General features: G+C 39.3%; 1 protein-coding gene and 1 long non-coding RNA gene across 2 annotated transcripts in view; one reads left to right on the plus strand and one right to left on the minus strand.

Moving 5' to 3' along the window:
• LOC141431447 (uncharacterized) overlaps window positions 1-16,017 on the minus strand; it is a 62,165-nt gene that overhangs the window by 42,075 nt on the left and 4,073 nt on the right. Inside the window, exon 2 of the mRNA XM_074092630.1 lies at window positions 3,450-3,603. Coding sequence (XP_073948731.1) covers window positions 3,450-3,603 — 154 coding nt within the window. The remainder of the gene's footprint in view (window positions 1-3,449; window positions 3,604-16,017) is intronic.
• LOC141430770 (uncharacterized) lies at window positions 13,160-15,297 on the plus strand. Its single transcript, XR_012451657.1, has 3 exons — window positions 13,160-13,455; window positions 13,696-13,915; window positions 15,130-15,297. It is a non-coding gene; the product is annotated as an uncharacterized lncRNA (long non-coding RNA).

The following is a 16,017-nucleotide window of genomic DNA, read 5'->3' on the forward strand; positions in this document are numbered from 1 at the left end:
AGTACAGTCGGAGTAAAAAAAGGTTCGTCACCCTAAGATCCATTTTTTTTCTTTCTTTTAATTATTGTACCTACGTTGTAATTTATTTATTTCTTGGTTTGTTATAGTTTTTTTTCTCTTAATTTTATTTGCGTATTTATAGATAAGTGGTTTTTTTATTATAGTTGTGTATCGTTCCGTGAGTCACAGACGGTTCTGGCAGAAAATCAGCGCTGCAGGCGTCTAACTCTTCAGCATAATGCTGAGTCAGCGACCGTTTCACTTTCGCGGAGACACACAAAATTGTGTATATGTATTTACTATTTTCATGTGTTTTTCTGTAATTTTTTTTTATTTGTGTAAATTTTGCTGTATGTGTGTCTTCTGTGTTAGTGAATAAAAAATGTCTTCTTTCTTTCTTTCTAAGATCTATTTTCCTTTGCTCAGTGTGAGCGCTAATCTGCTTTACCGATTGAGTAGGACATACTGCGTCAACCTGTCAACCTGCTAAACATAATCAGGTCACCATAGCAACCCTACCACTACACCTTGGCACTAACAAACACTGACAATTAAATAGAACATTATTTGATTGAAACTTTTAAGAAGTTGTTTATTAAAAAGGTTTTGTATTGATATTAAACTAGATATATGTTAGAGGTGTATACTATTTTGACCCTTGTTACCATGTCAAGTAAGTATAATTTGATATGCACTTCTCTACTTAGTACTTTGGTTTCAAAACGTACTAAGAGTCTATGACTTTGTAAAGGAATCAATTTAATAACTGACGAAGGTTTTCCTACCCCCACTGTACATACAGGATCGAATAAATAAACACAAACACAAACAAACAACACACAAATACAGGACAACAACAGGGTAACAAATAAACACAGGACATAGCTCTCCTTTACAAATATCGCTTGCTATATTTCTAATACAACTTTGTCAGAGTAAGTAATCCGTTATCTTTTGTCGTTGGGGTATTTCTACTATCATTTTCTTTCGTCAGTGAATCTACCACCATATCATAGTTACTTGTGTGACTCGAGACAGGGATAGCTCAATTTAAATTAGCGTACACGTTTGATTCCTAGACTTATTTATTAAGCCCAGTTTAGACGTGCAATAAAAATCGTGCAAGTCAAGTTGCATTACATTGCGCAATCGTAAAGCGAAGGAGTATGAAGTGGTTTATCGAAGGCGGCTATGTAATGCAACTTGGACAATTTTGCTTGCAGATTTAAACTGAGCTTTAAGTTATTTTCCTTTCAAGCACCTCGGACAACTTTACGTGCATGTCGTGTATCGTTACGTGCGTCTCTCATTTATAGTGGTCTTACTATTTCAGGAACATCCACCCAACGCTCGTCAAAGTGCAATGCAAGCACAATGTGCTAGCTAACGGTCGGGTCATCGATTCAATGCCAAATCTAGGCTAGGTCATCCAGGGCGATTCAGTCTCTTGTTTCGTCCTGCATTTAACATGCGCCGACCATTCGCGGAATTCTATATTAAGGCCAGCGCGATAGCTGTGATACAAAGTAGGGTTTATTTTTGAATTGAAGTTGTTTATTTAAATCAAGACCAGCAAGTTTAGCAGTCTGGCTGCGACTGTGTATGTATAAGGTGTGCTCCAGACGTCAATAAATATTCAAAGGTCATCAGGGATGATGAACGTATACAATGCACGCACTCTTTGTTACATATTGCACATAAAACCTAGTTCAAAAGTAACAAACAGTGCAGCACTTTTTTGGGTTCCTAAGGAACTTTATCAAAGTCACTCGTCTGTCTGCGTCTATGTCCGTCTATGGCCCAAGCCCTCTTGTTCTGAGAGGAGGCCTGTGCCCAGCAGTGGGACGTATATAGGCTGGGATGATCAAATAGGCCCCTTCCTTAAAGCACCTACTTAGTACAATACAATGCACCTCTAGGATTACTCGACCTAGGTCCAGTCTAGATGGTGTTGTTGCGAAGACCCGCAACCCGAAACGGCCAGTGGGAGTGTTGTCGTCACTTCAAGCACCCGCAACGCTCATGACGTCATGACATGGCAATGAGAGAGAACCTATTGCTCCGAACACAGGGTATGAGTATATGCATAAGGTGTATTTAATACTTAAAAACAGAAAGTCAAGTCTAGCTAGACGAATTCCAGCTTCAATGGCTAAAGAGTCATCTTTCAGACGATAAGCTGTCAGTCACGCACGATATTATTTTATAGGTATAAATAGTTACAGCTTCGCGACTTTGACCTCATGATTTCAACTCGTGCCATTCAGATGGATGCTGGTGGAGTTAATAACCCAGAACAATTAATCTTCATTGTATCATTTGCGTCCCGCGAGGAGCCGAGGCTTTCGAAGCTCACTGATCGGCCGGGACTTTTTTTTGTGAAGGAGAATTTTCTTCGTGTATTGCGCGGCCGAAACTCGCCGTTCAGTGTTTACCTGGCAGCACACGCAATGACCAGACAAAAAAAAGTCCCGGCCGATCAGTGAGCTTCGAAAGCCTCGGCTCCTCGCGGGACGCAAATGATAGATACAATGAAGATTAATTGTTCTGGGTTATTACTCGTCATCGCAGCCGGACTGTTTTAGCTTGACATCAGATTTAGTTATCATACTTATCATGTCTTTAATTATTCTCTCATTCATCATCTTGGCCTGTAGATGTCCTCCTGCACGGGCCTCTCAGAACGGGAGGGTTTGGGGTGTTGTTCCTACGCGGACCCGGTGTGGATTGAGATCTCGACACACTCGGGATGTTTCCCCTCATGGTAAAACTCGTGGTAAATTTCAAATGTAATTTCGTATACGAATTCCGAAAAACTCACGAGCCCGTGCTCGGGTCTGAACCCAAAAACCTCTGCTGGAAGGGCAATAGGTCAAAAAACTAGGCCAACATGTCTTCAGTGCCGTTTAATGCTCTAGCTCTTTGTAAAACTCAGTCGAAAGTCTCCTATAGGTAAGTACAAGTCTCTCCAGCATCATTGTCAGAAATTGCCGATCACTTCTTCACACTCGCTCGCGAACCACCCACAAGCTATGGATGTGAATAGCACATTAGCGCCTTTCGCAGGTGGTGGCCCGCGACAAAGGGTGTGCACAAGGCAAATTTTGATATGCACAAGAGTGCGGGGATATGAGGCTATGACAGTCTTGCCGTTATGTGCACCGCGATACGCGCCGCAACTTCACACAAATCACTAGCAGAAGTAGGCTGAACACCAATAAACGAAGCATAGTCCTAACCGCACATGCTCCGCCTCATGCTTTAGCCACGTATAAATGTACTTATGTTACGCCAACATACATAACACCTAAATGGCGCCTGGCGAGAGCTCTATTGTGGCCCAGACACGGGTAACTAGTTGGATGTAGCGTGAACTTGAATGGATTTTTATGGGCAATAAAATTTTTTTAGTGTGCAGAAACTATTAAATGACAATGTAAGACGCTTACCTCAAACTGAGCGCTGAAAGTCTTGAAGACGCCCTCCCAGAGACTCCCCGACTGGGTGAGCACTTGCACGATGTCCCCGACGTGCGACGTGGCCGCGTGCATGAAGTGGGCGTTGTTGTACACGCCCTCGGCCACCACGCGTCCTCGCGGCGACCTGCGATGGAAACGCGTCAATCATGTTATAAGATCTTACCTGTGAGCTGTGAGTGAAAGGGTATATAGTCTAGTAGAGGAAGCCCAAGAGTCATAGACGGTCGGAAACGCACGGGACGCAGATGTTAAGCCCAATTTACACCGTGAGCGGAGCAGACTCATTAAAAACTTAGTTTAATGTACAACTATCGGCTACATAAAAATACATACACCAAACCGAACCGAACCGAACCGTAAGTTAAACTAAGTCATTAATGAGTCCGCTCCGGTCGCGGTGTAAATTGGGCTTCAGAGTTAGGTCTAGTCTTGTCTTAGTCTCCGTTTCTACTCCACCAGAGATCTGCAAGGATGCGTTGCGAGGAATGGGTTTGTCATGATTCAATTGAATTGTTTAATTTACCTAAATTAAACAATACATTAGTTCCTTCGGTATTAGCACATTATTTGGCAGCGTTTTTACCAGAGATGTGTGTGTCTTTGTCATGAACCAATAGAAATACTTAATTTTACCTATTAAATGAAGCGTTTCTATTGGTTCATTACAAACACATCTCGCAACGCATCCTCCCACATCTCTGGTGGAAACGGAGCCTAAAACAGTGTTAACCTATCGATAGACTACGTACAGATCCTGGCCTTATACTTACTACGATGTGCAAAATTCGAACTTCGTATCCTGTCCTTATTATTTAACACGAGAGTGAGTGAGAGGGGCCGGTACGATACTAAATAACTTCGATTTTCGAATTTCGTAGTAGCTCCTCTGGTTATTTGCCACATGCGCAGGCGCACGAGCGGGGTCCGCCAGCGCGTCACAGCAACCTCTGCGTCTACCTTGACCCAATACACTTAAAGCTCATAAATATTCATTCGCTCACTAATTACGATGGTTTTCAGCGCGCTTACATCTACTTACGGTTCAAAAGTGTAACCTTTGAGTTTACAAATAAGGTAGATTGTTTCATGATGGTCAGCATTTCTTGATAGAGTTAGTGAATGAAAAAATATTAAGTTACGGGACAAGCGTTCTAATGAATTATTGCCCATAAACCTTGCTTGTTACAGTATTATCGAGTAAGACTTAATTTATGTTAAAACACCAGAAAATTTGGGCTACATAGAGCTGTCTTGTTTGCCTCGTTGTTCGCACTTCGACCTACCTACTAGACTAGGATTTTTTTCCCACTCCTCCTCATTCCGAATAGGTAGATGGGAAACCAAATTCCTACTAGCGCGCACTTTTGCTGTGGGTTTCATGGGAATTTGCTTTTCAATAATTTTGTTGTAAACATTGAGAATGTATTTGACAGAATCATGGGCGCAGTTAATGTAGATACGACCGAGTATTGGTTGACGCGGAATGTAAGACCTGATAATTTATCATGGCCCCTTGTAATTTCTCATAAGCGGGCGAATTATCAGGTCGTACATTATTGTCTTTCATTCTGAACCCACAATTACAGGTCCTAAATTAACCGCACAACTATGTTACACAGCGACCAAAAGTTTGGTTCCTGTATATGATTGGTTCCGAACCTGGTGGGTAATAATGACCTCCAAAGGGGTAAAATTGTAGTTCAGGAGAGGTAATAAAGATGTCATCAGACGCGACAAATGCGACGGAAAAGTCGCTCTGCGCTCGATCACGAAAAGTATTATACTCGCTTAAATTTTCAAGGTTCTACTTCTTAAAAGAAGTTAGGGTATAACGAACGGAAGCCCTAAGTCTATTATATAGTCAGTCGCATAAAGAAAACAAGCGTCGTCTAAGTGAATAACAGGATACAGTACCGTACAAATAGAGCCATAACTCAAACCGTCTTCGACCTACATGCCCATCTGGCTCTGAAATTAATTTCCCATTGAAAGCGAGAATTCTAATGAAGCGATCGGTAAATAGATGCACCCCTTGTGTTGCGCACTACATCCTGTAGTGACCGAGTTGTTCGAGATTTTGAGTGTATTACAGTAGTGCAGCATCTTTTTAACAGGGTGTTAAACCCAGTGGCGTAGGAAACCAGGCACCATCTAATTTGCGGCCCCATTGGAACCTAAATGAGTAAATGGTACTTTAAAAAATCAACTAAAATAGGCCTGAATATATTCAACGCTCTTCTTTTTTTGAAAAATTAAAACGTTAATAGATAAGATAACACAGACATATATACAGATAACCGTTGGGGGAGAAAAGTCCTCGAGTGGCGACCACGAACCGGAAGACGAAGCGTTGGCAGGCCTCCCACCAGGTGGACTGACGACATCGTGAGAGTGGCGGGAAACCGGTGGATGCAAGTGGCGAGTTGTCGTTCATTGTGGCGTTCTAAGGGGGAGGCCTTTGTCCAGCAGTGGACGTCTTCCGGCTGATGATGATAAGATAAGCTACAACCTCATACTTTGTTACTCGGCAACCACAAACCCCTCCGCGAGTTTGCAGAATATCAAGTTAAAAGTTTGTATAACCGACCTCCCCAAACTAACGCTTAAATCAATTATTGAAACTGGCAAAGACTGCCTAATGTGCTGGTAGAACAAGGGCTATTTTGTTGATTAACTTGTTAACATAACTTTTGACAGGAACAGCGGCGCGGTAGCGTACAGAACGTATGGTACACTCAAGGGCAAAGATCGACACGGCCCAAGTTGCAAAAATATGTATACACGGCCTTAATGTTAAGTGCATAGAGTCGCGTATACATATTTTTGCAACTTTGACCGTGTCGATATCTTTGCCCTTGACTGTACACTCAAGGGCTTTAATTCATGAGCCATCATGGAACCTTTTCAAAGGAAAACGATTTTCATTATTAACTAATGCGATGTAACTATGACGTTTACTGTGAAATGGGTTCCATGGTGGCTCATGATAATGCCCTTGACCGTACATGCCGTGGTAGCTTAGTGGTTTGACGTGTGTTCGAGCCCAGGCACCTTGTAGTGACTGTGACTGTGAGGAATACGGAGAATATAGTGAGGAAACCAGCGAAAAAATTCAATCACATTCAAAACTTCACAAGTTCCCAATCCGCACTAGGCCCGTGTAGGAACTACGGCCCGAGCCCTCTCATATTGCGAGGAGCTCTGTGCTCTACAGTGGGACGTAAACGTAATAGGCCGGGATGAGTGGTCCAGCGCCGTAAATACTAGCCTAACTTAAACTTAACTATTTATAAGTGAGGAGTGATAAAAGGTACTTAACTGCATCTGAGGACATGCTTAATTCACGCTACTCTCACTATTCGGATTGCCCAATAAAAATGTTAATTCCACACCACTGTTACTTATCAACTTATCATCATCCAATACTCGCTCATTCTGAAACTAATATAACACAAGTCAGCCAGCTACGGCCTTCACGTGTCTAGACCAGACTAGACTGCTCTCAAACCCGTGTAAAAAAATATGACAAAAAAACCAGTTTAAGTTTACGAACATCTGCACTGTAATAATAATCAAACGTTTATTAAACCATAACTCACATAAAGCATAGCGTTCACAGAATTTTATAGTGAAACGGCATTAATTTATAGAGTTCCGTAACTCAATAGGGAAAAACGGAACCTTCATAGGATCACATTTTTGTCCGTGTGTCAAGACCTTATTCTTACGAACACATGGTGGTTGTATCAAAATGAACTGAAAAAAAAAAATGAACGGAAATGAAAAAAAAAGTGAACATACAAAAGATACTTATTATAAAAGGGGTTTCCATACAAATTGCCGTAACCGAAAAAGTCGAAAAACCGTCCAGTTGTCCGAGAATCTTGAAATTTGGCATGAAGGTAATCAATAATCATCTAAAATGACTCCACACTGCGTACATTTTGCTTAGGAGAGGGGCTATGCTAACACTGTAATTTCATAGCTAGGTACTACTTTGTACGGAACCCTCTATGCGCGAGTGGAACTCTTAACTAGCCGTTATTTTTTCATTCTTTACAAGCGAGGCTCACTTGAAATAATTAAAATTTTAATCTATACGGTGTGTATGTGTACCATACGTAGTTTATTTTTAGAAACATGTGGATCGATATTATTAGATACATAGTTTGCTTGTGTAGATACATGTTTACTTTAGGTCTATAAAGAGTACCTACGAACGAATTGTCACAAGCTGTAGAAACGAAACGCTGAGTCTAGAAACATGAGTACTCAAAAAGTTGTCCCGTCATGTAATTGACAAGAAATCAGTTTGTCAATTAATTATTAACATTAAGGCCAAGATCATAAAACATCCAAAATTTCTTGACGTCAGGAAAACGTCACGAAATCTTACGAGGAAAAATCGTAATTTTGTAACTAAGGTACATCAAAACATTCTATTGGATCCAATAACAAAGATTATCTGACTTTTTATCACCTTTACCAGAAGGTATTTATTGTGTAATATTACTTATTTTTTGTGTTGAAATAGCATCAGGAAATATATATTTTTTTATATAAGTGGGCAACTGAAAGTGGACAACTTTTTGAGAAATAGTCATACATATGACATTTCGCATTGGTACATACACATACATACATAAAATCACGCCTCTTTCCCAACGGGGTAGGCAGAGACTACGTCCTTCCACTTGCTATGATCCTGGCATACAACTCTCGCTTCCTCTACATTCGTCAATCTTTTCATGCATGCACGTCGACCTTTCTTCAGAACGGCCTCGATTTGATCGTGGTACGTTCGTTTAGGCCTTCCCCTTCCAACGCATTGGTATTCTTCATGAAACGTAAATACGGTGCAATTTTTGGGAATTTAGTAAAATGTGAAAACAATAATTCACGCAAACGCAGCCGTGGATCAAAGCTAGTTATTTATAAATGCTAATCGCAACTCATTCATTACTTAGGCTACAAGTCAGTCGTTAAATGGTGTCCTAGTAAGTCAGAATACGTATTCCTATGCATATATGTTTACGGAATTCGTTAAGGAATGTAAGCGAACTGGTATAATCATAGCTATCTTGATGACTGGCCGCGCAAACGACCTCCGCGATGCGTTGCTGTTGTATGCAGAAATTAAAATAAAATTGACGATGACAAATATTCAGGAAGGGTCAGGGATAACGTATGTTACTTTAGTTACAGATGTCTAGTAGGTATTTAGCGTTTTGCGGTACCTTTTACAAGATCCATAAGATCGTGAACCCGTGATCACGTGATCGTTAGGCCTTCTCACAATCGTTCTGACCACTTCTTTCTGGCACACGGTATAGGGTGAGGGTAGAAAGAGATGGTGAATGCGTTAAATACGGCCACTGGACGCCAGCGGGCAACGGGGCAGTTATCTGTTCATTGCGTGAGCTGAAAGGTAACCACTAAGCGGCGAACGTCTTGGCTCCGCAATGAACAGAGAACATGCTCGCGACGGCACGGCTGAACTGGCGTCTAGTTGGTGGCCTAAGAATGGTTACCACCATCTTATTAGCTGATCCTTTGCTGATCCAAGCAGTAGCTTTATATGGAGAGTAAGCATGAGTTGCACCAAACAAATTACTATTCGCAATTTAAAGTTTATTTTGGAAATATGAATATTTTTTCACTAATTGTTTCAGTTTAATTTTAGGTGCGTATTATAGCCAACCATAAAACCAATGTCAAACTAGTCATCAAATCATTTTGTTTTCACAGCTGATTTGACAATAGTCACGCTTAGAGTGCATGAGTCCTCGAGCGGCGACTACAAACCGGAAGACGAAGCGTTGGCAGGCCTTCCACTAGGAGAAACTACGGCCCAATCGTTCTCATTCTGAGGGTCCTGCAATGGCACATGATGAGCCCTCTAGGCTCGCAATGTATTTGCAATCCTCTGGTTACGAGTGTCAATTGGTGGTGCTCAATATCATCACCAATTATCAAAATAACTGATATGAGATTTTCGTATGGATTGCAATGCAAACAACAACCAGTGACTTGGCGTTATGTATAGGTTTTTAAGTTTTGTTCCGCTTCGTTTAGATGTTTTACTTAATTCCCGACAGCTACAGATAACTCTCAACTTAAACGGTAGCCTGAATTAATGACAACCAATACTATTATGAGCCGTTATCAACTATGACAGCGTGAACCGCCTATGGCCAGATTATGGGGTCTCTACGCGAAGTACACGATTATTTTAGTAGGTGTCATACGTCTAATGTTAAATTGCCCTTTTGAAGTTATGCTATTGATTACTGGCAAAACGGTTCGAAGTGCCGTAAAATTATCTAATACGACAGTGTAATCTACTTTGGTAGTGCTAAGGCTGCTTTTCGTGTGCGAGGAAAAGGGAATGGCTTTACATATTTGTTGCAGTGTTTATAAATCCATCACATTGCAATATTACCTAAGTTATTTAATGGTATACTACTTCAACGCAATATTTCTATTAATACATTTACTTGTTTTATTTATGCTCAGCCTTTCAGACTAGTAGGTACCACAACATAAAACTTATGTCATTTAAAAAAAATATAATAAGGTAATTTAATTAGATTCGCTAAAATCTTCAAATATTAAGATTAGTCTAAGCGGAAGATTTTTTTGTGATTATTGAAATACACAAATTATTATTATTATTTTTTACTGTAAAACCTTCGAATTTTGCAAGTCTACGTTTATATTTTATTTAGGCACTTTTTCTGTTTCGTTTTACTCACAAATTATTAACCGCAGTATTCCAGAGATCCATAGCGATTGAACAGGATTCTTATCATCATTTCAAGAGGATACAAGGGTCTGTTATTTTTAGACTGTGCGGAAGATAAGAATTACGAATTTATGAAGGTCATGACAAAGCCATCAAGTATCTGAAAAATACCCACTTACATATAGATTTATTAATACTAACTAGCGACCCGCCCTGGGGCTTTGCAAGAGTGCAACATTGAGAAAAAAAAAGAGGCGTCAAATGCATTTGCCCAAAATCACACCTGTGCAGTCAGGGCGCGTCACTACACTAGTTATGTACATTATCTCTATAAACCTTTCTCTCGAATTACTCTATTTATTGATGAAAATTGCATTAATATTAATTTATTAGTTCAAAAGATTTAAGCGTACATACATACATACACAAAGATGAATAGAGCATGTGTCGATTAGAGTATTTATAACTTATGTACAAAGCCTCATATCACTACAGTATTACAGGCGAAATGACCGATTTACGATTTGATACTGCTTGAACTGCTTCGGAACATACATTTCGAAAATATATATATTTTATATTTGTCTAATTAAATAATTTACAATATCAGAATTTTCCTGCGAAGGACTTTACTCGGGAGTTCGTTCATTGTCCAAAGAATAGAGACACAAATAAGAAGATAATAAAACATTAAATAACCCGACTGCCAAAACTAAAAGGAAGAAAAATTCTAACTTTCTCTAAAATCACAAAAACTTACTGTTTTTATTGTGCGCGTAGTTTTTCATATTACACGCGACACATTTGCTACCTAACTATGCGATTAGTTACAAATAGTTGTGAGCTCATATCTCTCCGAAACTGGGGCGGCAATTTAAACGAAAATCGTTCTCGTGCAATAAACTTAGCTGACGGCTGCGACACTCGTGTTATTTTATAAAACAATTTACACGTGTTTTGATGTTGTTTTACGTCCGATTGGAAAGAAAAATTGGGCATTTAGCTGCACGATATCACCTGCATTAATATGTGCCATAGTGGAACGTAAAAAAATATCAGAGACGTCTTACCGGCCCTAAAGATCGTATCAGATATTTATACACGCTTTGTTGTGTCAGATATTGGTGCAGGTGACTGTACATTCAAGTTTAAAAGTAGATTAATCTTAAGTAAATATTGTCACAAACAACAATACAGAGACAGTTAGGGAGTGATATAGTAGATTGATAACCAAGGCTGGAAAGTGACCCATTTCAGCCGAGATACTTCTGCTGCGCTCGAACGAAGTGAGAGCGCCAATAGTTCCGAGGGGCAATGGGTAATTTCACCCGAGTTAAGACATTCTACTTTTCATTTCGACTGTGAGGAAAATAAAATACTACACGCACATTTCATAAAAGAAGTATATAAAAAAAAAACAGTTAAAATTTCAAATGGATGTTCGGCGCTCAATCTTCAGTGTTGTATATCAGCTCCTTGGTCACGACGTGCATCTAGATGGCCATGCCGAAACGTGAAAAAAAGTGTCATGCTATCATTGCATTATAGCGGGCAGCAGAATGGAAGAATAATTTTTAATATTGATTTCAATTACAATTGCGAAAAAAAAAATAGACCGACTAAATGTTTTTAATGAGAACCTATACAGAACGTAATAAACACGTCGTTTAATATACCTATGTATAGCTAAGTTTAGATATATAAAATGGTTTAATTATAATAATATGATATAACTCAATTATCTTCGACTCCGTGGCTAATCGTAAAAATTGAAAAAAAAAAAAACTTTCCGCCCTAGAGGTGAAAACGCAATTTTCCACCCGGCTATCTACCTATGAAAATTAAACTTTCCGAACAGGAGAGATGAAAAAGAGTTTAGCTACTGTTGAGATGAATTCTTAACAGAAAATAGATCTATTGTATCGAATTCGAGTCGATTCCTATCTGACAATCTTATATTTTTTGTGTTGGGGGTGGGGGTATAGTGACCAATCTTTCGGTATTTCCCTGAAATCCTAAAGTAAAACTGGACCTATCTGTTCCGTTTAAAAAAGATAGGTATCAAAAATAATAATGAAACTTGCAACTTTATTTTGCTAAGTATTAGTACACTTTTTTGTGAAAATGCCCTTATGTCACTTTGATCAAAAGAGATTAGAGCAGAATTTGACGGTACTTTGCACGACATTCACTAGTGTTTTTATTTTATATTTCGTGACTGCAGCTTTACGATTGTAGTTCAAGAAGGTGCTAAGTCATCGTTTTAAGAATTTTCTTAGATATGAGCGATTAGACATTATATATAGGTAGTCTGAGATAGCCACTATTATTAGAGATAACGATATAGTCAAATACCTTAAAGACGATGCTACTATCTTGTAGGTACCATGGACTGCACGCGCAAGCAACTGCGACTGCTTTGTCGTTCAGAATCTAGAGGCCGTATTGTCCAAAGTTTCTGACAATCGCGATCACAATCAAATGACAGTTTTTGTATGCGAAAACTGTCATTTGATTGCGATCTCGAGCGCCAGAAACGTTACGCAATAGACCAGACATTTTCAACCGGTGTGCCGCGAAGTGTACCTATGCTGCATTGAAATCATGAATAGCGTTTTTAATATATATATATAGCTTTTTGGGTTTTTTTTTAATAAGCCTCTGCTGCCCGTTACGCATATTACAGGTATACCGGACGGAACCCTCTACGCGCCAGTCCGACTCGCACTTGGATATTTTTACTGGTGTGCCGTGAAACTTTGATGAACGAAAAGTGTGCCGTTAAAACAAAAAGGTTGAAAACGCCTGCAATAGACCCTTACATCTTTGAACTATTCTAACTTAAATTGTTTTTAAATTTAAAAAAATAATAGACAAACAAGCCACCGTAAATCACAAAGGAAGTGTCATTCGTAATTGAACACCAAACTGGAATGTTGGGGAAGACCCTAAGGAGACCCTAAGCCTTTTGCGTGAACGTCACGATATCAAAGACAACTCAAGATAAAACCAGACAGGGCAACTTGAAAATTATGAGTCACAAACTAACCACGTAACTGCTATGCTGCATCCGTAATTTAGAGTTGTATTAGAATCTAACACGATCATGACTCAGCTACAAGTGGATCTATAATTCAGGGTGTGATTATGTATGCATGTATGTTTTATGCGTGTTGGGAAAAATGTAGCGCAATATACGGAAGAATGCGATGCTTATGGCTATGTTTATGGGTTAGTTGTTGTTTGTTTGACAGTGCATTGACTTTTTTTTTTAATCTTATATTTTAACGAGGCTTCAGTACACTAAAAGTGACTATGCCAGCCTCATGGGGGGCCTCAGATACATGTTACACTCTCTTGTGCAGAAACCTAGTCTCTGGATGCAAAGGCCCGTCTGATGAACTTGTAAATCCGCATCGCTTCTTCTGAAAGTGGATGACTCAGAATCACATTTACACTTCCATTCCACAGGTCCATACCATCCAGATACCGGTTTCTGGTATCCTTATCCTGATCACATTCCAGAAGAAAATGAAGGAGGTCTTCAGTCTTATTACAACCTAAACACAAGGGTGATTGTACATCTCTGATCAAATTTAGGAAATAATTTAGTGGAATGTGACCAGATCGCACAAACGCAAAATCTAGAGCAATATACGGAAGAATGCGATGCTTATGGCTATGTTTATGGGTTAGTTGTTGTTTGTTTGACAGTGCATTGACGTTTTTGAAACCAGGTTTGCGAAGTACGAGTAAATTCGGCTTAGGCTCGTAAATATACATCCGAAATCTGCGTTCATTAAAAAAAAAGTGCACTCCCAAAAAGTACAATTTTCCAAAATTTACTTACACATTAGCATTACTTTGAAAACTCTCGTATCTCAAGTTAATACACCAACTAAATTTATACATCTGAGATTTAAACTCATAATGTTTATAAAGTCCACTTTTCTTTTAAGGCAGTGACATGATTGTGATATGTTGCATTAATTTATCTACATCTACACTAATTAATGTACTGGTACTGGTTGTGACTGTAAGTTACTCCCCACCAGGCGGGTCGAATCGAAAGTGAACGTTAGACCGTAGATTAGACTTGTAATAATCACTAACAAAGCTAGGGATAAAGGCTGGTTAAACAATACGGTATTTGACAACTCCTGATTTTGCCATATAGTGTTTAGCGAAGAGAAAATTTAAATCGGTTGAAAATTGGATTTATTGTGATTTTTTGAAAAATCTATATACCAGTCTCTTTCTCAAATGCTTTTCTCTATGCAGCAACGTGTGACGTCACATGCCAGTATGTCTTTCTCTGTCTAATCTTGAATTTCAAACCTTTAATACTTTGTTATTTGTAAAGGTAGCTTAAAAATTGTTTCTCTATTTGATAACAGGCATTGTGTAGTTTTAATTTATAAAACATATACAAAATAGTCAAATACTGTATTTTACACTTGGATCCCACTGCAGGATTCTGCACTTCGATGCTGAAGTACCAATACCTCCTAACTGATAAATCTCAAGTATGCAACTTAAGAGGCTTAGTTAGGGGTACTAAGGTCCTCAATTTCATGTCAAAGGTAATTCAGTTAGGAGGTATTGGTACTTCACTGTCGACTTGTATGTTCTTTGACCAAAATGAGACTTAAATAAAAAGATACACATGGGTGCATTCAACCCTGCGTCGCGAAGCAGGGTTGCCTAGCAACATTGCAATGATTACTTTTTACAAGCTTTTATTTAGTTTCTTTCACCTGTCCCATTGTCTGTAATCAAATCTTGCAAGTTAAATTCGACCAACTTCCAGTAGTTGGATTGACTTGAAATTTGGTATACCTACTTGTTTGTTTTTTATGGCGTTAAATAAATGTATTTTCTTTCTTTCTTTCTTTACTTGTGTAGAGGATGGGAGGATGATTTCCGCCTAACCCTGGGACCATACTGGACCAGAGTTGCAGCTGACAGAGTCCAATGGAGGCAGTTGGAGGAGGCCTATGTCAAAAGACACACCGAACTGAGGGACATTTTATGATAATCAATAACATACACAAAAATAGAAAACTACCAGTTGGGAACAAAAAGGCTATATTATTATTATTATACTTGTGTAGATTGCGTGACAATACAATAACCTGGTAGTGACATCCAGGTAGTCCGACCATGAACGTCTCCACAGGACGAAACTCTTCAACGGTTAATGACATCGACTTGAAATTTGGTATGCAAATGTAGTTTGGGTGACAATTAAAGTACAGTCAACAAAAAGCACAGTCAGCATTTTACAGTGCGATCTTACCCCATGTGTATCTATGCCACATGACATAAACTGAGTGTATACAATTTGTCACTAAATAAATCCATCAAACTGCTATCAATATCAATAAAGTTCATTGACATTGTTTGAAACTAAATATACTTTTTGCAGGTGGTAGGACCTTGTGCAAGGTCCGCCCGGATTGCTACCACCATCTTGCTCGCTAATCCTGCCGTGAAGTAGCAGTGCTTGCACTGTTGTGTTTCGGCGTGGAGAGTAAGACAGCCGGTGAAATAACTTGCACTTCTTGAGGTATCCCATCTTAGGCCTCTAGGTTGGCAACGCATCTGCAATACCCCTGGTGTTGCAGATGTTTATGGGCGGTGGTGATCTCTTACCATCAGGAGACCCACTTGCTCGTTTGCTATCCAGTCAAATAAAAAAAAAAAAAAAAAACTTCGGAAATTGGCTAATAGCAAAGCAAAAGTCTGTCACAATACAAGTCGTCTCTTTTTTACCATCTGACAGTAAACGAG

Source organism: Choristoneura fumiferana, chromosome 9, assembly GCF_025370935.1.
Source record: "Choristoneura fumiferana chromosome 9, NRCan_CFum_1, whole genome shotgun sequence".
Classification (NCBI taxonomy): domain Eukaryota; kingdom Metazoa; phylum Arthropoda; class Insecta; order Lepidoptera; family Tortricidae; genus Choristoneura; species Choristoneura fumiferana.